Source organism: Oxyura jamaicensis, chromosome 4 (assembly GCF_011077185.1).
Source record: "Oxyura jamaicensis isolate SHBP4307 breed ruddy duck chromosome 4, BPBGC_Ojam_1.0, whole genome shotgun sequence".
In the NCBI taxonomy this organism is placed as follows: Eukaryota; Metazoa; Chordata; class Aves; order Anseriformes; family Anatidae; genus Oxyura; species Oxyura jamaicensis.
In genome coordinates this window covers 8,427,376-8,453,994 of record NC_048896.1, presented here as the reverse complement: position 1 = coordinate 8,453,994, position 26,619 = coordinate 8,427,376, and the positions used below count along the sequence as shown (strand labels likewise).

The 26,619-nt window shown below is 49.9% G+C and overlaps 1 protein-coding gene across 7 annotated transcripts in view; it reads right to left on the bottom strand.

Annotated features, from left to right (window-relative positions):
- Positions 1-26,619, bottom strand: part of MBNL3 (muscleblind like splicing regulator 3) — a 91,017-nt gene that overhangs the window by 44,206 nt on the left and 20,192 nt on the right. For 5 of the 7 annotated variants that reach the window (XR_004750445.1, XR_004750446.1, XM_035325160.1 and 2 more), the window contains exon 2: positions 12,668-13,633. The exons of 1 other annotated variant lie outside the window; for it this stretch is intronic. Coding sequence is in view for 4 of the 6 variants with exons in the window: in XM_035325160.1 (XP_035181051.1) it covers positions 12,668-12,841 (174 nt within the window). In the remaining 2 variants the exon portion in view is untranslated. Of the gene's footprint in view, positions 1-12,667; positions 13,634-13,715; positions 13,959-26,619 lie in introns of those variants that run through there. One more of the 7 variants, XM_035325161.1, reaches the window with a different exon arrangement.

The following is a 26,619-nucleotide window of genomic DNA, read 5'->3' as shown; positions in this document are numbered from 1 at the left end:
GCCTGGGCAGAAATCCCATGCAAACTTTTCTGTAAGTAGCTCTGAAACAAAGGAGGAATATTTAAAGAATAGCACTAAAACTTTGTATCTTGCTGGGCTACTCCTGACAGGGTTACGCTCAGAGGACGCTTAAAGTCGTTTTCCTAGAGTCAGCACAAGTCAAGGCACCAAAAATCATTTACATTGGTGTTTTCATCCTAGCTAATGTAAGCTCTGTTCTGTGTAAATGCTTCTAAAGATTTTACATTACCTTGGGCTGCTCAAAAAACCCACACAGAAAAACACAAAAACAGCAATCAAAATCCTTTGAATCCACTCTGCACTACATCGCACGAGGCCACAACAGGGGATTTTTGTCTGCAGGAACACAAATACTCACCGATGAGACAGCCCTGGGTCCTGCTCTGAATACTACCCAAACATAGAACAAGACGGTCTTTGCCCAAAGAGCTTTCACAGTCTCAATACACCAGACTTGGTAGAAAAAACACCACCACTGCTGGGAGCAGCCTCAGTCACACCACAGATCTGCCACACGAAGAGTCCCCGTCTCTGCCATGCCTCCGCACTGCAGGGAGCTACAATACAGAACTGCTTGCTACCATTCTCTGTGAAGCATCTCCAACTTACTGATCCTCCATAACCATGAGGCTGTGTGGCAGCACGGGGGGAAAGCATCCAGTTATGACTCTGCTGAGACTCGCAGGAGGACTAACTCCGCTGCGTTTTACATCCAGGCAATTGAATTCAGCCTGCAAGTTGCGCGCACAGGCTCTGCAGGAGACCACTTCTGCGTTCCCTCCTCAAAGACTTGCTAACTCAGGCAGACAATTCACTTGGAAGCGAGCCTCCAGATGAGCCTGTCCTTGCTGCAGCTGCAGAGCTGCAGCCACGTGGCCCTCGGTGCTGAGCTCCCACCTCCCAGCAGCAGACGGGGTGCTCTCCCCACCTCCGCATCGCCAGCTGAAAGCGACCCCATCCATTTGTGCTTCGGCCGCCAAGGCACTTTTTTCCTAAATGCTCCAAACCGTGGCTCACAAACCATTTGAGTGGGCTCTGGTGACAGAACTGTGACACAGAGCTGGCGGGGAGGCAGTGCTGGCTCATCCGCCCCCTGCTACAGTGCGCTGGGCATCCAGCCCGTGCCGCTCAGGCTGGCGTGCCTGTGCCCAGCCTCCCCACCCCATGTGCCGGCCCTGGGAGCCCCCGGGAGCTACTCCCCTCCTGCTGCAGTGCCCCCCCCCACCTTCCCCTGCCATCCACCTCTCCCAGCCCCGTGAACGTTTCAGACATCTCTGGCCTAGTTTCACCAACCTGACAGCTCCCCAGCTCTGAGCACCTCTGAGTCACTCAGCCGGCTTGCCTTGTTCCAGCTCCTACACCTCCGAATGCTACGGGGGCTTTGCAGGCAACACGACTGACACAGCAGGGAGCTGAAGGCTGCAGGGAGGTAACCGTGATGATTACTGCTTATCTGCAAGGGTACCAGGTGCACTGAACTAAAAAGTGACCACCGATGCAACAGGAGGAGGGAGAAGCAGAGGAGACTTCCTGGGTTGCCTCGTTCAGTCCCCACTGACACCACCACCTAACGACAGGGGTGGAGAGGGCAGCGGAGCTGCAGGAGGGCTCAGGGACAAGTAAACCCAGAGGGGAGGAGGATACAGAGCAGAAAGGAGGAGAAACTGGGCATCAGAATAAGGCTGCAAGTCTTGTGACATGGGAGTGAGATTTGGGAGGACTCCTGCAAAATGTGCCAGGTGCATTTTTAACACCTGCCGCTCCAGTGTTTGGGAAGAAGCAACACTGCATGGGAAGACAAGCCTGTGCCTCAGAAATCCACTGTTTTATTAAATAAGACTCCCTCGCAGGGAGTAAAGCACTTTACTTCCTACAGTTGACCTCAGACCTCTGAGAGTCACCTCTGCCGGATCTGCATGAGTTTCCCAGCCCTCCTTGAAGGTTCGTCTCCATTTCCTGCTCTCAATTCCCTGCTGTCCGGGCTGCTCAAGCGCTTCTGCATCAGCTGAAGTGCCTAACCCAGCAAGGCTCTTGCTTCCTCCTGCCAAACTCAGCCCAGCCAGCACCCTGTACCCGCAGTGCCACACAGAGGGGACCCCAGGAGCAGAGCCCCAGCACTGCGCGTGGCAATGCTGCAGGAACGGAGCAAGCACGGTCAGGTGGAACGTAATGGTCAGGAAGGAAGCTCAGCTCCCGCTCTGATCCCGCGGTAACAGCAATAGAAGACATGCCGGTCAGCAGGATCAGCTGGTGCAGCTGAGATTACACGCTGAGGTTTTGTTTTCAAACTTTGCTCAGTTGTGGCAGGGGCTCTTTAAGGACTTAATCTCCATGTGATTGTTCCCAGCGCCAGCCGTGCCCCTGCGGATAACGAGGACTTAGGAACCACCGTCACATAAAGGCTGCGCTCTCAGGCTAGCTGCAATGTCCCTGTGGCTGCACTGCCCACGACGAATCCTGACCCCAGCAAAAGCAGAGGTACTTCACGTGCTCTCCCTGCAGCCCCTCAATGCAGTGGGGCCACGCAGGCAGGGCAGAGCTGTTTTCTCTCCATAAGCATAAGCAGCCCTCTCCAGCCATCCCAGTGGCAGCTATGCCTTGCTAACCCCAAATGGAGACTATCCAGCTGGGCTCAGAGAAGGTTCAGGAGGCTCAAGTCGTAACGTTTCTAAACCTGAGCTACTTTTCCCATCTCTCTGCTATGAGATGATCCAATACCCCCATGCACCGAGGAGCAGCACTCGCTGACATGGAGAGGCTGTGCCTAGAAAAGGAGGACTTGTTCCATGCAGACCCACCCAGAGGGAGCGCTGAGAGCAGAGGCACGACAAAGCTCAGTGCACACCACTAACCAGTTAGCAGGGAACCAGGCAATGCCTTTGATGTCATACCAATTCTGTAGGACCAGCTAAACTGATCCTGGGCTCCCATTCTTGGGACTGTTACTGTAAGCAGAATTTGTCTCCGCTTTTTAAGGGTGATTCAGGAGCTTACCTCAGCCAAGGGTCCCAGCAAGCAGTGTCCCTGCAGCAGATGTGCAGGGCTGGGCAGTGGGTGTTTGTCTCCTCTGCAGCCGTATTACTGCATGCAGAAGTGGGTTGTTTTGTGCATTCACATTCTACTCCTGCAAGAGAAAAACTTGTCCCCTAGAGCACAGGCTGCCACCTTGCAAACAAGGTCAGACACCGACCTCCTCCCCCACTGTCAATGACCTTATTAGCACTGATCACGGTTCTAATAATATCCCACGTTGTAAGCGGGCCATCTGCTATAACATTTTGCTACAAACTTTGGGAATTGCAAGTGTGCTTGGTTTGAGTACACCCATTTCTCAGCAGCCCCATCTTCTCCCTCAGGAGTACGTACCTTCCCCACGGTTTTAAACTAAGGGCTATAGAAAGGCACTTCCAGATCCCAGCTTTCCAGCTCGGAGCTCAAGCATAATACAGGACACAGCACAGAGGCACACCAAGGTGCCAGCTTCTGACAGAAGTGAAAATACACCTAGAGGTTAAAATCCACCAGTCCAGAATCACAGCCTCCAATTCTTCTGGTGGTGGGGACAGAGTAACCAAGTCACTGAAAGCCAACACCAAGGCCAGACACTGTGCAGATGTTCAGAGTCAGATGTCGGAAGCGCCAGGGCTCCTGCGAGCACAGATCACCGCTCCTTTCGTGCCATGTGCTTTATGTCACATGGACAGTAGAAATATTTTACCACCTTAACATGTTAGCTAGAGTTCAGCAGAATATTTTCCCCTCTGTTGCAGGAGAGAGGGCTTTCAATAACAGGCAGTCTTGTTTGCAGAACTAACCACATTTGATAGCTATTCATTTAGACAGAGTCAAGTTTTGAAATGCTTACTCAGGACATCTAAGACACCCAGAGTCTCGTTACTACAGCAGCTCAACTCCACTCAGTCTAAGGCATTTTCTTTGTACTGCTTCTGAGAGGTCAAGAAGTGCAATTAGGCACGGAGACTGGCATTGCAACACTTTAAAGCAGGCTGCGTCATAGCAAGGCTTCGAATGCTGTTTTTCCAAATCCTTGGCTTTTCCTTTAATCCAAAGGCCATCGTTTGACACAGTCGGAGAGACCAAATGGGACAAGACGTGGTCACTGCATGGTTCTCTGCAGTTTTAGGAACAGCAACAAAACAACGTTAATAAGCCATAAACAAAACTGTGCTTGCGTGGGGGCAACATTCAACCAAGTGCCTCAAATTCATTTATTTTAATACCAACTTAACAATATTTATAGGGGCAGGTTTTCAAAGAGCTCAGCTCCTCACTTGGAAATCTAACCACTTATTTAAATGTTCTGTGGGAGATGTCAGACTACGGGCTCTCCAGAAAACCTGGCACATCTTGTTTATATTTGCTTCAAAGCTTCCAAACAGCTCAATTACATAAATACACGTTACTGCACCCTCTTTCAGCTGAGTGAACCAAGCAGCAGATTGCTATTGTCAGCAAAGGGATTACATCAAACCGATGCTACGCTACTGAAGAAATCCACCAGCTCCATGTGCTCGTTCAGTGTCATTCTCCTTGAAGGAATCTTCCACCCTCTTCCCTGCAGCCAACTTCATCAGGCTCATGCAATCAAGAGAAATAGCTGGGTAGGTGTGCTGACGAAGCAGCAAGGCGGGACACCATGCCCAAGTGTGGCTCCACATTTACAAGGACCCTATTTGCCCCAACCTCCCCTGTGGGTAAGGACTTGCAGGTTTGGGGCATCGGTTTGAATCCCAGCACCAGCTACTGTTACGGATCAGGGCTAGAAGAAGGAAAGCTTGAACTTCCTTCCCCAGGTGGATCTGGCGACGCTGCAGGTTACATGACAGCGCACACCGAGGTGCCAGAGCTCACTTCAGGCACAACCAGCCCCTCTGCACTCCCTTGGCCAGCTCCAGGCTCTGACTCACAGACACGCGAGGGTAAATGTAAAAGCTGCTAGACCTTGCCAGCTGGGTTTTCGAGCCCCATCTCACCCCTTTCAGGGCAGAGACAACCCCTGGGGCTTGCCGAGCACAGCACTGCATTTGCACTGGGTCACAGGCACTGAGCTCGTACTTGCATATCCGAGCAGAGCCAGCAGGACTGTGAGCTCCAGGAGCATGTGTGAAGAAAGCTCTCCTGAACTGGAAAGCCAAAGGTAAGAGAGGAAACTACAAGCAGCTCTTCCCCTTGGATAAGGGCTGAGAGGACCATTTCCCTCTCTCAAAACCTGATTCAACAGCTCACTTCAGCACGAGGAGTTCTTTGCTTTCCACTGTAATTCTAAACTGCTTAAAGTCAGGCTTAAGTATTTCACATAACTGGAACACCAGTCTGGAGGGCTCTGCCCTTAAAAAAGGGAAGTAAGACTCAGGAGCAGATGGCATGCCATGGCCCATGCAACACAGCAATATGCCCATAAAAGGTTTCAAAATGTATGTGCTTCAGCGGACGCCGTAACTCAGAAGGGTTTAGAGTCACATCCCAAAAGAATTTCTCTCCTGCTTTTTTAGGCAGCTGTGAGCAGCAGTCAGCACTTTACCACCATCTTCCCAACCAGAAAACCAAGGTTACTCTTGGCTGATATTAATAATGTAAATGCTGCTGGCTTTATCCTTTCGGGATAGTGGTTGCTCACGCCACGGGGACAAGATCAGGACATTTTGAACTGCAGACAGGAGCAGAGGCCCTGCGTTGCCAGGGCTGGCTGATGAGGAGAGGAGAGGAGAGGTTGGCAAGAAAACCCTGCTGTTGAATTTGCTTGGCCTGTCTCCCCTAAGAGGCTGGCCTCCAAAGTATGGTCTCAGGACAAGTTTGTGGCCATGGCTCTGCTTTCCAACATGTTCAAGGGAAATGCAAACATCTGAGAAACTCTCCCAAGGAAAAGTTATAAACAAAATCATGTACCCAAATGACAAAAGAAAACCACAGAGGTCTTGTGTGGCTCCTTGCACCAAGACCACCTCAGGGGCCGAGCCCTCAAGTGCGAGTCTGCACCCATACCTCCGCCAGCCTCTCTGAACCTGACCCAGGGACAACACATCTGAGAGTAGCACCCAAAATTCAGGCAACTGTACACTGCCATACACAGACCTGCTTGTCATCTCCCTGGCGAGTTAAATCCCAGCCTAACACCAAGCACCAAGCTTGCCAAGCACCCACTGCAAAGCACACGAACTCCTGGGAAAGCAGGCACCCAAAAGCTACCCTCCACAGGTGTAAGAGTCTGAGGCCATTCAGGCCAAGTTGGCATACCAGGACCAACACTTTCAGGAAGAAGTCGCCCAAACCTAATCAGTTAAGGAAGCGTCAATCTCCGGAAACCCCCAGGAAGCCCTCTACACCAGGATGGGGTCTCACTTCTCAATTTCCACCAGAGCTACTTGGTACTCCAAGTATTTCCTCTGCTCTTCTAGCAATGAACTCAGAAGGGAGCACCCCTGCAGCGTGGCACCAAAACTAGACTATGCACAAGGAAATTGCACAAGGAAATCTATGGACATCTTGTCTTTCTTGTCATGTTATCCTTGGACAACACCAGGTTTTTACAAGCCACATATCCTTGGAAACATGAAGGCCAAGATAAAGCACTCCCTGCTGTGGCTGCTCAGCTGCTGAAGGACCCAGTGGAGATAAGGACAGGGCTAACCCCTTCTCCCTCCATAGCATGCCTCAAAATCACCTGCTAGCTATAAAGCACAGACAAGAGATTCCTGCCAAAGGCTCTGCCTTACATCTTTGCAAATAGCTGCAGTGAATAATACCTTCCTGCCCCTTGCTGTCTGTTACCGTTCTGCAGAGTCAGCAGCTAACACAGGTCTGGTTCCAGTTGCTTTAAGTTCCCCATCCAGCACCTTACAAAAAGCCAGGACCAAGGGGATTTCAGCTCAGATGTTCAACTTACTATTCAGCACCTAAAGCACGCTGTCCTCCAGCTAACCCTGCTGTAGAGGTACAAACCTATGGCAGAGTAGCAAGAGGACAGCTGAGGACAGCATCCTTTGAAACCATCCAAGCAAGACTCACCAGCACACACCTGTCAGGTTCTGCTGTCAAAACCAGACTGGTACTTCAAGCAGAAGTGTCTATTTTGAGAGAAAGACATTAAAAACAGTTCCTATAAATAAAAACTTAGTCTAAATACATTTCTCCCTCTTCCAGATATTTGATTCACTAGAAAAAAATACACTTAAAGCGTGCCATAAGACTTGCAAGCATCCAGACAAGACACTGAGTGTCAACAGCATGCTGCTGCAAATCTGTCTCATCACCAAAAGCTGCCACTACGCAGGTAAGTGACTTAACCGATGGAAGTAAAGGTTTCTCACAAAGGTAACTTGGCTTAAAGTTGTTCACCTGACTTATTCGCACCTTCGTTATGTTGAGCTGAGATATACAGTCAGGGTCTCTCCAAAAATATCTCTATGGCTTTGTTTGCTTTCTTTGCTTTCTTCCTCTGTACGAGTGGAACCATATGCTGAGTTTAGTGGGTGTTTTCGGTTGTTTGCCAGTTTGTAGTTTATTTAAGTTTTCAAATCTTAAGAAAAGATTTGATTGCCAATGAGTAACAATCAGAAATAGTTCTAATGAAGTCAGCATAAAACAAGTACAAATCAGCATGAAAACTGGAAGGAACAACCTCAGGTACTCCAGTGTCAGGCCTAAACACCGTCAGCTTCTCAGGTTGCTGGGGGACTTTGAATACGATTACCAGATAGTGACCTCTTTCAGAGAACAGAGGATTTGAACAAAACTGTATTACCGATTTTATGCATGTTCACAGACAACTTTTCTTTAGAATTTCATTGAAACACCTAGTAGCTTTATGAGTATTTTTAAATTTGATCTCCTACAGTCAAAATTCATAACCCTAAAATTTTCACCACACAATCTTTTGTCCTTCCAAGTGCTCTTCAAAACTTTAATTTGCATATGGAAATACCTATTTATAAAGCAAATTCAAACAAAATAAAAAAACACAAAGCTAGGCTTGTATCTTTTTAAACCATGAGGCCACAATGCAGATGCCCAAGCCACGAGCAATATAAACTGAAGCTTCTTTGAACACCCGGTGTGTATTACCCACATATTCTTTAAATACCACCTCGCTATCTACTGATGCTCTTTCTATCAGCTTACTGCTTATCAATTTGTGTTTCAAGCGAACTTTTTTTTTTTCTTTTTCTTCCTGACAGCCTTACAAGCTGACGAATACAACTAACGATTTGCTGGCCGGTGAATTAAGAACCAGACAGACTCATACTGCGGCTGCCTGATCCCATCTGAATAGGAAGGTTAATGACTCCAGGAGCACTTGCAGTGCCATGACAAGCCTTTGTAGGAATTGCCATGAGCCAGCAAGCCATGTCCTGACCCTTACAAAAACCACCAGCTATGCATGGGCCAGGCGTACCGAGCCTGAAAAGCTGATGAATGAACACAAAGGGCATCTCAGTTTACAGCGATGACAGTACAGTCTTCTCCTTTGCTCAAATGTTATTTTCTACTTTATAGCTTCTTAAACAAGTGTTCCTTAGCGACACATAACAGAGTTCACACCACCTCACCAAGCAGCAGCTGGGGGGGAGGCGGCGGCAAGGTCTTCCCTCTGGAAAAGGATGCGACGATGGTGCTGTTCTGAAGTGAGCCTGCTGCTGTCTGTACCGACATCCCTGCACATGAAGGGCACCTCACGAAGACCACATCTTCCTTCTTCAATGGCACTGTTAAGCAATGTCCAAGTGTCCTCGTGGGACCTGCCCAGGGGGTACTGCGGGGCACTGCCCAGCTGCCTCCGCGGCCCCTTCTGGGACAGGGGTGCCATGGCTGCAGCTGGACTGGGTACCCCTGGGCTGCCCTTCACCAAGCAGGGCAGACTTGCCCATCCATTCAGGCAAATTAATTCAAATAACATTGTTTCTAAAGACTAATTGGAGGAGGGGGAGCGTGAGTAGAGAGTGAGAGATCTCTTGGCATCTCATTCAAATCTGTGAACAGCTTCTCACAGGAACTATTTTTAAATTTTGTATCAATCTGCTTGAGAAAGGTTCCTTCTGTTGCCTACAAATGTGCAAACTCCCCCTTCGAAGAACCACAGATCCAGGACAACAAGATCCAGCCCTGCACTTACAACCTAACTGAGACCCAAATATTTCACGAGCAAAGCTTTTCACAGCTACATATTGCTCCTGCAGAGCGCATGCCGGTGAATCCCACGTAGCATCAGCGAAGCCCCTGCATTACCACACCAAGAGTCCTGTCTTTTTTTTGTTTTACATGCTTGCAGGTAGCACACCCTCACACGTGAGCCAACACACACCAAAGCATTCTGCCTGCTTCTGGAAGCACTGCTGCCCTCACCACTGCGACAGAAGCAGAACTGCTGTGTGAGACCGGGGAAGGAAAAAAACAGAAAAGATGCAGTAAGCGTATAGATGCCGTGCGTGACCTGACGGGCGAGGTGAAACCATTGTATGCCGGGTTATCAGAAGTTCCTGTATGAACGCATTGTTCAGGCTTAAGAGGTCTGTGAGAAAAAACAAGCAGCAGCACTACACAATGGATGCAGATAAGCAACCTCTGAACAAAGCCCTGGGCGACTGCAAGACAACGGGAAAACTTATTAGCGGCAAGCATCCTATATCCTGTCTCCAATAAAGCAACACAGATGTTCGGCTAACGCAGGGCGTGAAAAGATGAAAAGAGCACTAAGCAGTCAGAAAGCCCTCCGCCGGAGAGGAGAGGGTTGGTGCTCAACAGCTGTCGGAGGGGAAGAGCAACTGAGCACACGAAGATGTGCACAGGGCGGGCAGGGAAAAGCTCCCTGTACCAGGTCTGAGGGTGCAACGGCGTTAACGGGGGGGGGCCTCAGCACAACGCTGGGCCAACCCTGGGGTGGGCTGGAGGACTGACAACCCCCCCTGCCTGGCAGGCAGCAGCATGGTGAAAGACAAAGATGAACTTGTACGCATCGCAGCCACTAACAGGGAATAGTCATGCACCCAGCCAGCAGAGGCGGTTACACGTAACGCTGCCCTTGCCACCGTAAGGGAGGCCACCGTTATGACCACAGGCCCCTCGATACCGCTGCAAACAGGGCTGGAGCTGGGCTCGCAAGGCCCAGGAACAGGAAGACCATTGTTCGGGCGTTTAGTCACCAGGGCGGTTATCTGCACTGGGAAATGTGCGGTGTGCGCTCACATCCACCCACCCACCCGCGTTAACCTGCCACGAGGGCTGGGAAGGCAGGGCTGGGAGCTGCACCCTTCGGCGGGATGGCAGAACCAGGCTGTGCCCCACGAGAGCACCTGCACCCACGGGGCTGCACAGAGGAGCTGTGGGGCTGGAGGAGGGAAGGCTGTGGCCCACGCCTTGTGCGAGAAAAGGGGTGCAAAACTAGCCCCCCCAAAAGCCCTGGCCATGTGCTGAACGGCCTGCTCTCTGCCAGCTGTAATTCCTGGGAGGCAGCGCTGCTGGCCCTCCGCAGGGCTATCGTAAGCCTGAAAAATCTGGAAAACCCGTTCCCATGAAAATTCAGGCCACATAACTAGCACATATTGGGCATCTGCTACTGTGTCAGGAGAAAACTGCAATGAGAACATTATTAACAGCCAGTTACAGAGGAAACAAGCTGAGCTGTGGAAGACCGTACCAACAGAGCCAACAGATTTTTTTTCCCCTTTTCCAACATGGTGTTCCCCATCGCATTCCTCAGTGCTGATGCGGGAGGACTGAGTGCTCTTGCCAGCAGCAGGGATTTGAACCTGAGCTGTGAATCCACGTGTCCAGCACATCCCACAGCCGGAGCTGTGCAGAGGAAGAGGAAGGCCTGGCACAGAGAGGCTGGGCACGTCACAAACGCTGTGCTGCAACCCGTGCATGCAGGGAATCCTCACGCACTGGGCACTGCTTTCAGGGTAGCTCAGTGCCAAACCAAGAGGGGTGGCTACGCAGTGGATGCCCCCCTCAGAAAGCTGCAAGCACTGGGCAGGTGCTGCAAAGGACATGGTAATATCTTACATGGCATTACAGCACTCCTTGCAGTTCACAAATGAATGCTATAAAACGTAAACATATTAATCTCTTCATTCAAAATATCTGCACTGCCACTGGCTACAATTCAAGAAGTTTCAAGGGCATAAAGAACATTACTTCCCCCCCCTCTGATAAAGAATATTTCTGTCTCTTACTGTCAGCAGGCCAGCAATGTAAATGAACATTTGAAAGTCACTGTACAACTAAGTCATTGTATACACTCAGATTAAAAAGAGCAAAACCAAATGCAAATAGGAAGCTTGAACTTCTTGGTAAAAGGGAACAGAAGTGAAAATATGAAGAAGCCACAAACAGTAATAAACTGGGTAAGCCCATGTTAGACCAGATCCAGTCCTGGTCTGAACCTGCACATACATAATTCCACCAGTTCTGTTAGTCATTGTGCTCATAAAAATAAACCCAAACCTTTTCAAGCAACAGTTGAAGTTCAAGGGAAAACTTTTAAGCTTATAAAATTTACCAGATTCCTTTTAGATATTCAAACAGGTTAATTACTCAAATCAAAACATTAAACGCAATGTCAAGAGTTCTCCAAAGCAATCACTTATCCATGACATCTCAAGGTTTTTATCATCCTAGTTAAAACACCTTTGAGGGGCCCCACTTTCAGAAGAGAGGAAAAAAACAGTTCCTTTCCAGAGACCTCCAGTGAAGTGACCCAGGGATGCTCAGGTCCCCTGCCAACCCACCCTGGCTCAGAATCTGGCTGTTTCTGAAGTTCTGAAAGTTACCCCGGAACTGTGACAGTGACAAGCAACCAAGAACCACTTACTCCCTGCAAACGTGACTTTACAAAGACGATCACTGGCAAAAAGGCTCAGCTCTAACTTAGGCAATACTAGCACAACAAGCGTGTTTTCGTATCCCTTGCAGAATGCATTTTCCCAACAACCCTTTTTTCCCTGTGAGCTCCACTCTCCAAATATTTTGCCTGTTCCTCATCTACAGGACAGTGGTAGAGTGCAACTGCAACTCCGTCTCCAGGAAATACACATAAAGCTGATTCATTATCTTAAAATGCTGCTTTTATTTCTGCTCATTAAAAGCACATTTCAGATCCCTGCACTGAATACATAGCCAATGTGCTCTGGACACGAATTAAAGCACTGGGTTTCGGTTCTCTACTTTTCTCATTTCAGTTTCATTTGCTGCCCACATGAATTCTCCATTTCAAGGAGAGCTGTTTCAGACCAGAGGTACAAATCAGAAAATGCTCTGGATAAAATCCTCTTTTTCTTTCTCTCTCCCCCTGTGATCTCTGACACTTCATGCAATTGCACCTGATGCCAGACTCAATCAAAACAGAACTGCTGCGGAGTCTCCCCCCCATCACTTATTTCTACTATCACTACGATTTCTAAACAAAAAGCTGTCTGAAACTTCCAGTTTTTAAATGAGACTGAACAAAGGAAAAGCAGACTCCTGGCTAACCTAGATTTTGGGAGTTCCATCCCACACCAACAGCAACCTCTCCGCAGAAACGGAACAAAACCCAGTTGTTCTATATATCTCATATCCCAGCACGCCGAGTGATTCAGAAGAGAAGGAAAGCAAGTGAGCTTAGGTAATGCATGTGTTAGACAGTCCTCACCTTTAGGGAGTCAAAGCAGGCAATAACTCGACCATTTTCCACATGGCAACTCCGCGACGGGTGGGCGAACTTGCACTCTGCGTCAGACCGAGAACAAGTACCTCTCTGAAACTCTCGACACACTTCTAATGTCAGCCATTTTGTATCACGAACCAGGGAAACGTTTACAGCCATATTAAAAACAAAAATTAAAACGCAAGCAATCACACCCTTCTTTAGGGCAATATTCACTGCTGATCTTTTTTTTCTTTTTTTTTAAAAAAAGGGTAAAAAAGTGAATTCAAGTTAAACGTGAAGAAATAACTAACTTGTTGCTTTGGTAGAACTCCTATTCATCAGCACTTAGGTTTTCATTTAAGTCAAATCGTGTTTGTTTAAACAAGAATTAAACATAAAGCCAATCATAAAATAGAAATCTTATCAGAATAACTGAAAATCAAATTAGAGGCCAGCTCCTAAAAGTGCAATTGTAGAAGTTAAAATATAAGTGTTATATTTTGTGCCACTGCCTAAGTTACTTGAAAATAACTGGCAGACTTTCAAAAGAATTCTGTGCTCTCCAGTTAATGGTTTCAATTATTCTTGCAAAAAGCATATGCTGCTGGCAGCACTTCAGTTTGTGGAATGGTCTCGGTCCTTAGGGGGAAAACTTTTTTTTTTTTTCCTTCTTTTTCTTGCTTCTAAAAATTACGGTCCACGAGCATCAAAACAAGCAGAAGGATGTTAGATTTTTTTTTCCTTTTTTAAAATATTTGCTACATACTCGGGGAAGAAAAATGGCTGAGCAAACTGTGTGTAAATGGGGAGCAAAAAACAAAAAGGAAGAGGATGGATGAGTTGCCGTCAGGGTATGAACTGCAAGCAACGCCAAATTAAAAAGAAAGGGGGGCAAAAGGGGGAAGAGAGAGGCAGCCCTAGACAGAAATCCAAGCAGCGGTGGCTTCAGGAAAGGCACTTTTCAGCAACCTGCAGGAAAAAGAGAAATAGAATCAGCTACAACAAGACAATCGCCCCCTTTCCGAAGTCGAGCGTTGAGCAGCAGCCGTACTCGCTGGAGAGGGGCTCCCCAGGCACTGACAGTGCGGCACGGCGCAGTCAGCCATTGTAGATAAAAAGGGCATTTCCCACATGAAGCTGCGCATGGTAGGAGGAAGCAACCAATTGGATTTACTGTTGCAGCAGAAGGTCTGGGCAGCCACCCAATAAAAGAGAATGTTTCACATCGATCTCTTCTGGCAGGCGTTCGTTTTTGTGCCCACTGCACGGAAAATGCCTCGCTCTGACGCCGCCGGCCTCCGGCGCTACCAGGGCACGGCTCGGCGTCGGGCACTGGGCACCGCCAGCGGCTGCCAGCCCCGCCGTGACACCACCCACACGCCCACCCAGCGACCCCCCTGGGCACCCCACACCCCGACACCCGTGGCTGCGACCCCCCGAGTGCCTGCGAGCGCCCGCCAGCAGGCAGCCGGCCGGGAGCGGCACCAGCGGGCAGCCCTTCCAGACAAAGGAGGAGTATTTTGCCGTTGGGTCTTTCTTGATATGTGTATTTTTTTCCATTAATCTTCCCCCCTCCTTCCCCCTCCTGTAGGAAGCGTGCTGGCAGGAAGAGCAGCCGGTGGCTCTCTTGTATACAAAGCAGAAGGAGCTGCGACAGCTCAGCCCTCAGCCCTCTGACTGCTCCAAGGTGTTGTGCTTAACCCGTCGCTGGCTGCAGCGCTGCTCCAGCAGCGGTCCGGGACCTCACCTGAGCACAAACCACCAGTTCACGTGAGTTCCATAAATTTGGAACCTGCAAAAACACAAAGCAAACCTGACGGGGAAACTGGAGCCACGCACAAGGGGAAAATATTACCTCGTTGTTCACAGCTGTACTTCTCTGTGAGACTAAAGACAACTCTAATTACTCCAATTCCAGCAACCTGCAAGCAATTCCCAGAACATCCCTATTCAAGGTGTCCTAGGCATCCACTAAAATGGTAAGCCATCCTTAGAGTTTTCCACTCTAATATTTGATGCACCAACGCCATCTGACAGGACTGGGCTGCCTCTGAGTCCCCCAGACCCAGCCTTTATCCTGCCGAAGTGCTGCCGTTCCCCCTTGCAGACACGTAATGGGTGCAGCATGTTGCTCGTGTGACTGCCATTAAGACTTCAAACTTCTGCACAAGAGCCTTCAACTACAAGAAAAGGAAGCTTAAATTCCCCTTATTATTGGTGTGTTACTGCAATTACGCTGATTGGTAACTGAAACCTACTGGAGCTGGAACAGTCAAACAATGCTACCAAGGAAGGAGTGTGGGAAGATGCTGTCATCAGCTGCAGGGGGTGGGGCAGGGAGGCTGTTTGATTCATGGGATGAATTATTCCACATTAAAAACAACATTCGCTAAACCTACATTACAAGTATTTTCTAGGATAATTGGAGTCAAGTTCGTAAAAGGAACTGCCCAGATTTCTGCGTTCCGGATGGCACCTTCAGCACAACGATCCCGAGAACCCATGCTTCTGGAAAGACCTCTGCATTTTGCACATCAGGTGGGGAGCAGCCTGCAAAGTTCAGCTTTGCTAGGCATGTTTTAAACTTCAAAGCAAAGGAAAAAAGCATTTCTAGCCACGCTCATGTCTTCTGGGTTTCGTAAGAAACAGAGATGCTCTCAATCAATTCTGATTTTGTGAGTGGGACCGATCTACTCATGAATCCCCCTCGCTGATTTCTGGGCTCCTGGTCCAAATGAGCTCAGTACGCAGGAAGAGCTGTGCAGAAACCTTTCTGCAGACAGCTAGGGACAGGCTGGGTGCAGCTCTTCAAAACGAGCTAGAACAGGTCAAATATGGGTGGGGATTAGAAGGAATGCTCTCTGGAGCTGTTCTGAGCAGATTGAAACCTTGTGGATGAGCTGCCCATTCAGCAGCTCCGCGCTCCTGGGGAAGCGAGGGTCTGAACCTCACACAGCTACACCAGGTGTAGGGGCAGCACGGCAACTGCCACTTCCTCGCACTTTCACCCTGAGAAATCCCTAAGCCCACAACAAACGTTCACCTTGCTGCCGCCCGTGTAACTCAGGAACACACGTGTGCACACACGGGCACACAGGCAGAGGCGTGCAGTTCTGAGAATCCTCACGATGAAGAGAAGCACGTTAATGGAAGGTAAGTCACGTGAATCCTAGGAAACGCAAAGCTGCAAAGACCAAAACACTCAGGTACACGTGACACGGCTGATGTTTTCTCTTAAAACCGTTATGGAAAAAAAAAAAGACTATGAAGAAAGACTTGTTGATGTTCTACTGATGGAAACTGGAAGGGGACCCCTGCCCCACGCCCTGCACAAGAGCACAGAGGCCGGCTCAATGGGCAAGAGCAGGACAGAAGGAATACCCGGTGCCACAGGAACCACCCACCTCTGCAGGCGGGCAGACTACCATCCCAGACCCTCGCACGAGGGCTCCTGTACTGAGGGAGCTAAATAAATTACTTTAATACCAGGGCATCAGTTTTGCTGCCTGCTTGACAAAGGGCAAGGCACAGGCGAGGCGCACGCGCCCAGGAGAGCGCACACGCCTCGCTCCGAGCACACCGACAGGCTGACGGGAAAGGAGAGAGCTGAAGCCTGTACTTAAGTGCTTTGCTGAATCGGGGCCTAAATAAATGAATCTGGTTCCCAGGTTTATTGAGGCCGGGGGAGCAGCAAGCGCAGACAGAAGTCATCGTGTTCGGGCTTACGTGATCGCAGCCCAGAGGAGTACGCGCTAGGATTTTCTGCAAGTCAACAAATACGGTTCTGTCAATGTTTGGATTATTGCAAATTCCCTCTCCATGTGGCCACGGGGAAAGCCTAAAACGTGTGCTTTCTAGGCTGACATCACACAGAGCCTTCGTAACACTGCAGTGAGACTCCGTGCAGACAGCCAGAAGATAAAAACATCTGTCAGAAACCCACCCTGACGCTAGAAAGTTTCACTTCTCCGCGTTTCAACTCCTGGCAGCAAACAATTGCAACCCTTCTCACCACGATGCATCTTTACAACTCTGTATTACCCTTTTTTTGGAATTGGCATTTTCGTCACTTTGTTCTCCCACTTACTTCAAACAGGAGGAATAAAAGTATCCATGCCAAAACCAACAGAACAAGGTTACAAAGGAGCTCCACAAAACACCGGTTTCGTTAGCTCGCAGGAAATACAACAAAGGGTAGGTGCTGCCTTTTGAACCCTTCCCAGCGCTGCTGCTCAGCAAGCCAGATTTGTCTGGCAGAGCTCAGCTCCTCCACTACCAGATGGGCCCATCTAGTTGCAACTGCAGCAGCAGCAAAGCTGAAAAAAAAGCAGCAAAAGAGAGAAAGGCCAGTGGTTTTTATCCCTTTAAGGAAACAATAACCCTAAAGCCCCTGCTGCAGGGCCTCTTGCCGGGCCAGGCACTAATTGCCTGAAATGCAGCAGGACAGGAGCTTGCTCCAGACGTCAGACCCAGTCCTGCAGCTACCGAAGGGAACAGGACAAGGGCAGTGTGATGAGCGAAGGTCACACCGGAGCTTGCCTCTGGCAGGACTGAGATGCCCTCGCCCCTTGAGGTAACGTGAGGACAAGCATATTCACTCAACGGTTGAATTCCTCCTGCTTTCCATGAAACCGATCCCCTTCCACTGCCACCCCCCATGGATGTCAGCTCATGAGCATGCTTCCTGACAGCCAAGTTCGGAGATGGTAATTTATGTGACAGGGTGGATTCAAGCAGCTTCCATGTATAAATGATGCTATTTAAGGAGCTGGGTCAGCCCCCCCCCCCCCCCCCTTTTTTTTTTGTTGTTTTCTCCTCCAGAAATACAAAAGTGACTCAGTAAAAGCAGCAAGGTGGGGTTCCACATTAATTGTCCCTCAATGATTTCCAGGTCATGACTACTCAGCAGAAGTGCTTTCATCCAAACCGACAGCCCTGGCAAGGGAGAACGGCAACGACCTCCTTCAGCTGAAGGGAGCCAGGGCAGGCAGGGAGGGGGCACTGGAGCTTTCTCAAAGCCAAGGTGCAGCTTGGATCTTCCTTTGCTGCAGCCAACACTCTCCATGCTCCTTTCCTCAACCAGCACTTACCGGAGGAACGACGGAGCTCGGCTCTGTACTGCCAGACAGCAGCACGCTTTATGCAGTTTTGCAAGTTGTTGTCACTGAAAGCTCAGACCAAGGCAGCCTGGATGGGTAATACCTTGTTTCACTGCAGCAATAAACTTTGCTCTTCAGCCAGCAAAACTCTATTTTTTTTTCCTATGGCTTTTTCCTCAAAGAACTAAATTCATCTGACAGCACAAATGACACCGTCGCTCTTCAGTCCTTGCAGCTTTAACGACCCTGTAACTCGGCGTTTCACCGCGCTCTGATGGGTGCAGAGAAGCTCAGTGCACTCCTCCCTCCTTGGGTGAGCCGGGATGGTGAAACCCCTCCTTCACACACTGAAGTGACACCATTTCAGTGACAAAAAATATCTCCCAAATAAACGCTGTGTTCCTGGAAATACTGCGTGGCAAAAAGAAACAGGAACAATAAAAATAGCACATTGAACTATGTTGTTCTGAAAGAGAAACAAAGGCCTTCAGAACACCGCTACCACCCAACAGGATTTTCGCATACCCATAGAAAACCAAGCCTGAGCATCTTCCCCAGTTTTCTTTCTCCTCCACCTTCACAGCAGTAATAAAGGACATGGGAGGCTGCATCTTGTTCTTCAGAGGAACCAAAAAGGCACAGCCAAAGACAAGGTTTTGCTGGGGAGTGCCGCGCTGCTACATTTATCGGCAGTCACGTGTGACATGCCATGTAAAGCCATGTTTGTAGGGAGCTTTCACAGCCAGTGAGGGGAAAAACAAAAAATCATGTATCTTCATTCAGGACCTACCAAGCCAGGAACATGATGACATTAGTTCAGTTGTCTGACATCAAAGGAATTCAGCTTGAGCTTCACAGGAGCCCATGGCAAGTGAGGTATTGCCATGCCTAGGTCACAGAGCAGCAGCTCTGCTTCTCTTGGGAGTGGTTCACAAGTGCAACTGGCAATGCTGCACCACAGAAATCACCCCCGTAAGATCAAGGCATGGATCCTCCACTACTGAAGTCCAGATTAGCAGGCCTCTTACCCTACATCACATAAAAATCAGCAGCATTCAAGTTGCTGTAGACTCAAATTCCTGCGCCAGTGCCAGCAGCGTGTAGGCAGTGGGCTGGGTGCCACCCCCGTGTGCTAGGCACAGAGGGATCTGTGCACGCGGCCGGCTCCCAACAGCTCTGCTCCTTGCCTCTGCACTTAACGGGCTGCAGGACACAGTCTGAAGAAGGTCCGTGTATTTTCTGCCAGCTGCAAGAGGTATTTGTTGCTTTCAAATAAGAAAATAATCCAATTATCACTCTGGCTCTTATACTTCTCCTATACTTTAAGGCAAACACTTCAGGAGCTCAGTAGACGCTTTGAGTATTTCCTTTGTGAACAGTCTGTACCTGGACACTTTCCCCCTCAAGGAAGTTTACTTAATTTAAGGTAGACCTTCATAGCTAGTAAAAAAAAAAAAAAAAAAAGAGAGAGAAAAAAAGACTTTTTTCCTTCTACCAGTTAACCAGAAGAGCAGATTGTCTGCCATGGCCATGCATGGAAAGTTTCTGTTCAAGGCCTAATTGCAGATGCTGGGGCCATGAATCACCAAGGACTACACTGTGTGCCCAAGAGCCAGCTTCAGCCCTCATTGCTGTCTGTTCGGAAAAGGACAGACTAACCCAGAAACCACACACACAAATAAAACACCCCCAACGCTGCTGCAACGCAAAAGCCTCACTGACAGGACACAAACCAATGACAGAAGCGGCTGTGCACAAAAGCCAGATGCTTGGGCATGTAAATACCACACTCAAAGAGCCACTAACAACCCAGCCCTGCTGCCCCACGCTCACTCATGTCTACAGCTCGGAGTAACTTTACAGAGTGTGGGTTACCAAGTCGTGACCTCTATGGAAAGAGCAGCATGAGGAAAATCCTCCCGCTCCTCAGCAGCTGCAGTCGCACATATCGCATCCCATGTCTTGGACAGCTTGCCAAGAAGCACCTTGCTAATGGATTTATGGCACCCCACAAGACAGACGTGGTGCTCTGCACGGACAACAGGGCTTTGTGCTGGTGTCCTCGGGAAAATGGATCATCCATCACTCGCCTCTGGATCCTACACGCTGCTCACAATGGCTCTGGCATGACCTGGGCTGACCTAGGCACTTCTCTTACTGGGAGAAGGGGAAAAAAAACAACAGATAAAGCACTGTGAGGGAGGGAAGTGCAGAGAAAAAATATAAATAAACTTTGGGAACTTTATCCTCCATTACACACATGCAATTCTTCACATTTAAAACCTGCAGCAAACAATCCCAGGAAAAATAATTGCCAAATCTAATGAAACAATTGGGAAAAAATTCTTCCCTGTGGCACTCCTACTCCCTCAGCCACCTGAAACCCTCATACTCTGTTTTTCTTCATCACCAACCTCCACCACCTTCTGTCCAGTTCAAGTTCAAAGCACACCTCTCCCCTTCGCTGCCGCAGGACTAGCTCTTCTCCAAAATGCTTCCACAGGCAAAAAGGCTTACAGCTATTCGCCACTATCTGCTGGGAAATTCTAAGACAAAAAGGTATGACAAAAGCATTGCAGTTTAAGGATCTTTTTTGTTTATTTGCTTGCCTCTGAACATAGCAAGAGAAGCTACTATGCGGGACCCACACGTGTGCCTGGCAGAACAAATGCCTTTCCATAGGGCGTTTCAGGGCAGCGTGCGGTACGGTGGTTCAAAGGAAACTTCTCCCTGCTTTGCTGAATAGATTTATTGTTAGAATTAACAACCCCACCACCACAGTCATCTTTGTTCTTTTGGGCTTTTGATTTCCTACTATCAGCTTATTTGGGACCAGTTAGAGGACGGACTGCGGTGCTCTGCTACGAGTGATGGAGGCTGCCTGCACCCCGAGGTGAGGTAGGGGTGTTCCCGAGGGATGCTCCGCTAGGCAGGCAGTGAACCAGGAGCATTGCTCAAGCACCGCTCCAGCACATGGGGGGCAGCTTCCCGGGACCAAGGGCCAGGGATTATGTTAGAGCAAGGTGGTTTACCCAACAGCAACATCTCCTCTGTTGCCCAGGAACAGCTGTGATGCTGCTGTGAACTGGTGCTAAAATCCCCTCCGCTGCCAGCACTGCTAGGGGTTAGGACCACAATTACACCAGCTGCAAACACAAAAAAAAAAAAAAGGAAAAAAAAGTTGGCAGGGATCTCTGGAGGTCAGCTAATCCACACCCCAGCTCAAAGCACAGCCAGCTTCAGAGGTAGATGCTTCCATCTCCAAGCACAAAGAGAGATGTCTCACACAAAGAGAGCTCAATTGAGTCAAACAGATTTACAGAGGAGACAGGAAAGGCCAAGGCTCATTAAGGCTTGTTCCCCACCACGTAATCATAAGAAATAGGATCAAGCAGATGTATCCCACAATCTATCTGATTATCCTGCTCAGTGCTCAAGAAACCCCCAAGGTCCTTGCCAATCAGCTAAGTGTCCGCGCGTGTTTGGGCAGGCCGGCAGGGACACGGCTGTGGGGAAGGAATCCCTTCACTGAATCGCCCTTTGTGGGGTTCTGCTGCCAACAGCGACCTACGAGCCTTTCCTAAGCCTCGAGCGTGGCCCTAGCCCTTGAGCCAGACGATATATGCCTCCAAACAGCAGAAGCACTGAAATACGAGGCCAGCCGGGTCATTCACAGCGCTGCACAGAAGGCCTGGAGCTTCAGGAAGGCAGCAGCCTCACTGCACGGGGCAGGCTCAGCAGGTCTGGAGCTCCACGGGTGCCTCTGCCCACGTGCACGTCCTCTCACCGAAAACATTCCCCCTGCACAGCCCCGCTGCTCCCCTGAGCCAGGGGATGGCCTGCTGAGCGCCAGCACTGCGCTCCCCGGCACAGCCGCCACGTGTCCCCCCCAGGCTCAGAGCCCACGGCCCGCTGCAGCGCATGCTGAGCCGCAGCAGAGGACGGCCACGGGAGCAACACCAAGGGGCGGCGGGTCTCGCAGGAGTGAGGTGAAGGCTCCTCACAAGAAAGAGCTGAGGAAAAACGCTGCAGGGTCAGCACAGCCGTGGCTATGACTGGCCCACTCTGGACTCGCCAATTACGCAAAGCCTGGAGCTCCAGGAGATGGATTTTCTCCAAGAGGCAAGCCGTTGCCTCCGGGGGAGTAACAGGGAGGCATTTCCCTTTCAGGTCCCATGCTGCATCTCCTCCAAGTAAGTGTGCTCTTACATGCACGCCCCCCCGGAGGTTCACACGGTAACACCATAGCTGTGCCCGACCTGGTGACAACAGGTCTGCAGAGGAAGGATGCAGCCACCTGGACAGCGGTTTGAATTCTCCCAGCTGGAGGAATTCGCAGAAAACAAAAATAGTTTTTCTTCTAACATTCTTTGTACTGAGCGCTTGGATAAGCCATAAGTAACCTGGCAGTGAACCAGTTTGGTACAAACACAGAGCACCAGAACACAATACAGTCATCACAAAGCCATTGCTCTGGGCCAGACAGTAATTTTCCCCTTCGCGCAGGGCAGGCCTCCAAAGTCTTTATGCTACTACATTCAAGTCCGTCTGAATTACACGATGCGTTATAAAATGAGGAGTCATGCGCAATAATGAACGTACCTGCCACTTCTGAGCTACACAGAAGGGCACAAAGCATACAGAGGTACCGAAGAATCATTTGTGAAATGATTCAGGACCCAGGGAAAGGAAAGCCTTGAATTATTCCTCAGCTCAAGCCTGTAACAGCATCTTCAGGTAGCAAATCAAATATGCAATGACAGAAGGAAGTGGAAAGAGAGGCAACAAAAGCACCAAAGATAATTAGGATAATTTATTTCAGGATTAAAAAAAAACAGCACACAGATAGGAAACCAGGAAAAGCAAACATACCAACAGCTCAGAGCTTACTTTCCACTGCCACGTGCTAGCAAAAATCCAGAGCAGCCTCGTCCCAAGCCCCAGAGGCATTATTTTCACACCCGTTGTTGCCACAGGCCACCACTGCCACAGAAAAGGTGCTCTTGTCTGCAAGAGCCAGACTCCGGAGGCAGAGCCTCAAACCCCACCTCAGCCATGGGTGCCAGAAGGGACGCTGGACAAGTTGCTCAATCTCTCTGCAAATGGAGGCTGTTACTTCCTCGTCCCCTCCACCACGGGCGGCACGTGAAACCCAGGAACAGCAACGGGGCATTAAGAATGCCTACGGTAAAGGCTGTACAAGCACCAGATGAAGCGATCTCTCGGACCCCGTGGCCATTACAGCGTGAAACAGGATATAGAAAGGGAGGAGGGGAAGCATGCACACACACCTGCCCCATTAATCCAGCAGGCTGCAACAGGACGAAAGGCATGTCCAACAGCTCCAGTCTTGCTTGCGCAGCAATAAACGCCCTGCTGGCATGGAAGGGAAGCACTGCTGCAGTACACGTGGGGAAGAGCCAAGCCGAGAGGCACGTGGAAGGTTTAGGCGCCAGTTTTGGATGCGTACTTCTGGCATCCAGTGCCACCTGCTTGGCTAGGGTCCAGGGGCTGCCCACCTGGTGTTCCCATGGGACAGGGAACGGTTGGGGATCTGCACAGAGGGAAGCCAACAGAGCTAAGCCCTGAAAAAAGGCAAGGAGAAGTCAAAGTCACCCTTGAGGCACTTTCCAAGCTGTTTAGAATTAGTGTGCTGGCCTCTCCTGCCTTCCACACACCCCAAAATCTATTATTCATTGCTCTTCATCTCATTGCCAGGTAGATGAATCAACTTTCCAGTGACTGAACATCCTCCGTTGTCTCGGAGATGCCTGAGTCATGGACTTCAGCTGAAGTCCTCAGATCTTCAATTATCTCACCTTCCTGCATCCACACCGTGATGGCCTCCAACTTCTCCCCCATGGAAGTCTCGGTGACCTGGATGACTTCCAATTTCCCACATAACACCCGTGGCACTCTTTTCTTCCAGAAAACATCTGACTTAACATGAAACCACTGAATCAGAACCAGGTGGGCTCCAGCTAGCCGGGGTCCATGTCTGGATGAGTGGTGCCTTCTACGTGCCCTGTCCTTCCTGCCAGCACCCTGCAGCCCCCAGCTACTTTGGGTCAGCAGCAATGCAGACACGCAGGCACTCACCCCTGCTTTGTTTGGTGTCTGACAGCTGACTTTAAAAACAGCAGACGAAAACTAAACAGGGATATATTCCCCCAAACCCTGAGCACACACTCAGAACCTCCATCAGTGCATTTATTCCCTTCCCCTAAGAGAAGTAGCTTGGGTGATAGCAGAGGGAAGAGGGCATAGATGGCAAGAGGAGTCTTTGTTTTAATTGGCTGCTGTTAAGAACATTAGAAGGATGTTTGAAGGAGAATGATTATGGGCAGAGTGCAGAGGAGGTAATCAAAGGTGTCCGACAAACTGAATTTATGATGTGGCTTAGCAATCCATCACCTGGCTATCATTCCTACGTACATGCACATACATAAGCCTCAAAAATATATTTAGCTCAGGGGTCCGAAGAAAAAAAGCCTCTTTTCTTGCAAGCCCAGGTAGCAGCCACTTTGCCTCTTACAACACTACAGAAGCTATTTATTTCAAATTGGGGAGGCAAAGCAGTTCAGATCTAAAGGGTAAAAGTTGTTTTAAATTCTTCTAAGTGTGCAGATAACTTTGTTTACAAAATGCATACAAGGGAACATATGCATACAGCACACACTCAGCTGTGGAAATTTGGCTCCCTGCAATTCCCTGTGATACAGATGCATTTTTTCCAGAGGAAGTCTCATGGCCGTGTTTGTTTTCACAACTAATAGAGGAGTTCGATGAAATTTTCTATTGGGAAAGTCTAATGAGGTCACAACAACAGAACAGACTAACTAGGAAGGAATGTCCTTGCATTTTATTTTTAGAATAAGGATAAAGGTGGGGCTTCGCAAGAGACAGGGGACAGGCCGGTTTTAGCGCGCGCGGCCAGGCTGGAACGCTTGGTCCTGTGAGGCTGGGGGGTGTTGAGTTTGTTTTTGCAACAGCAAAGCTCTTACTGAAATCAGCAGCAAGAGAGCAGGAGAGTCCAACGTGGAGAAGAGCAGTGTGATGCCTGGATGCTTGGGCAGCAACAGCCACAGGGATCGATTGCAGCTGAGCAGCTCTTTGCCACGTGAGCAGAGAACACTCTCCCCTCCTGGCCACGTTTCCTTTTCTGTGCTGCAAAGATGAGTACCTTCAGTAGCTCCAGTGAACTTGAGATCTCTACTTCTGCACGTTAAGGGGAATCCAGGTTACAGCAGAACAAGCACTGCAGGGAAAAGCAAGAGCAAGGAAAGCACGACATGGCAGAGCAGAGGGGCACGCTGCACCAACACGCTGCAAACAGAGCATCCCGCACCACGGCAGGGAACGGCATCTAGTCCATTGTGAAGCGTTAAGGCTGGGTGTCAAAATGCAGCGAGACAGCCTCGGGGAGAGACGAGCCAGAATGAGACTGAAAATGAAGAGGAAGAAACAAAACTAAATAAAAAGAACCAAGGTGGAGCGGGAAGTGGCTTGACTGGGATAAACAGGTAAGGAGGAAAAAGGGTGCATTCAAGAGCAAGCAGGCCACGGTCTGTTTCCTGGCACTGGCTAATCTGATTGGCACGGAGATACAAGAAACAGAGGCTTAAATAGCTCATGGGAGCAGATCTTCAGCAGGGGAGGGCCGTCATCACTCAGCAATTAACTCCGTCACAGGCTCTGCCCCACGGAGCACCGAGTTATTCAGCACAGCTCTGCCCCTAAACCAAAAGCAGGGGCCTGACCCCACCGAGCACAACCAATGCAGAACAAAGGCGAACAAGATTAAGCGCCTTTGTAAGGGTTAACAGACAATAGGGAACAAGCTGTTCCATGCGTTCAGGTCAGGAAAAACAGGACGGGGACTTGACACAGGCACAGCACACGCACTGCTGCTGCCCTGCCAGGATCACCAGCGCCCAAGCGGAGGAGCAGCCGGCTCTGCCCACCAGGAACAGTGCTCTGAGGGTCCTCACCTCCAAACGAGCACAGACAGGGCTAATCCAGGGGGCTGTCTGGTACGGGTACGGTTTGGGGAGAGTTGGGGCTTTCAGGAACAGGCTCCAAGCAACCAGAGGCAGGCATCTCTGCTCTGCTCCTTGACATTCTCTCTGGGGAAGGAATAAGGGGTGGCAAAGCGTGTGGAACGAGGGGCAAAGCACCCCCTCACCCCTCCTGTGCTGCCCAGAGCTGTTGGTCTCCTACTCGTAACCAAGAAAGATGTGGGCAGAAGAATCCAGCAGACTGGAACCAGAACCACATAAACAAGCCGGGGAGGGCAAGGAACTGCCCTTTGATGGGCAGTCACAGCAGGCTGCACTTGTCTTCCAGCACACAGGTCCTCCGACACGGTGTTTCTGAGCAGTATGTTGCCTGCAAGTCTCTTCTGCTCCTGTCTGCAAGCAGGTGCAGGCAGAGAGGGCACATCCCCCGAGCAGCACACACTGCTCAGCTGAATCCGGGGAGCCTCTCCAGCATTACAGATTACAAAGGCCACAATCAGGTCCGTGGCAGGACAGGTATAGGAGCAGCAGCCTTGTGTGTACAGCACAGGGCACAGCAAGGGGTCAGACGGTGAGAAAAAACACCCCAGGTTCGCACCAAGGCTCCGCTTAACCCCATCTCCTTCCCACCCCAACAAGGACCACAGCACCTCCCCGTCCTCCCACAGAGCAGGTTGCTCTTTGCCTTGTAGCAGAACCTTTGCCCCCACACTCCAGTCCTCACCGCGGCAGTGACAGCACGGGACAGCACAGCTCAGAGCACAGCTGAGAAAGGGGGCAGACGGGCGGAGGAATGGCCCTCCTTCCCCCTGAGCTACAAGGCAGCCACACGCGATCT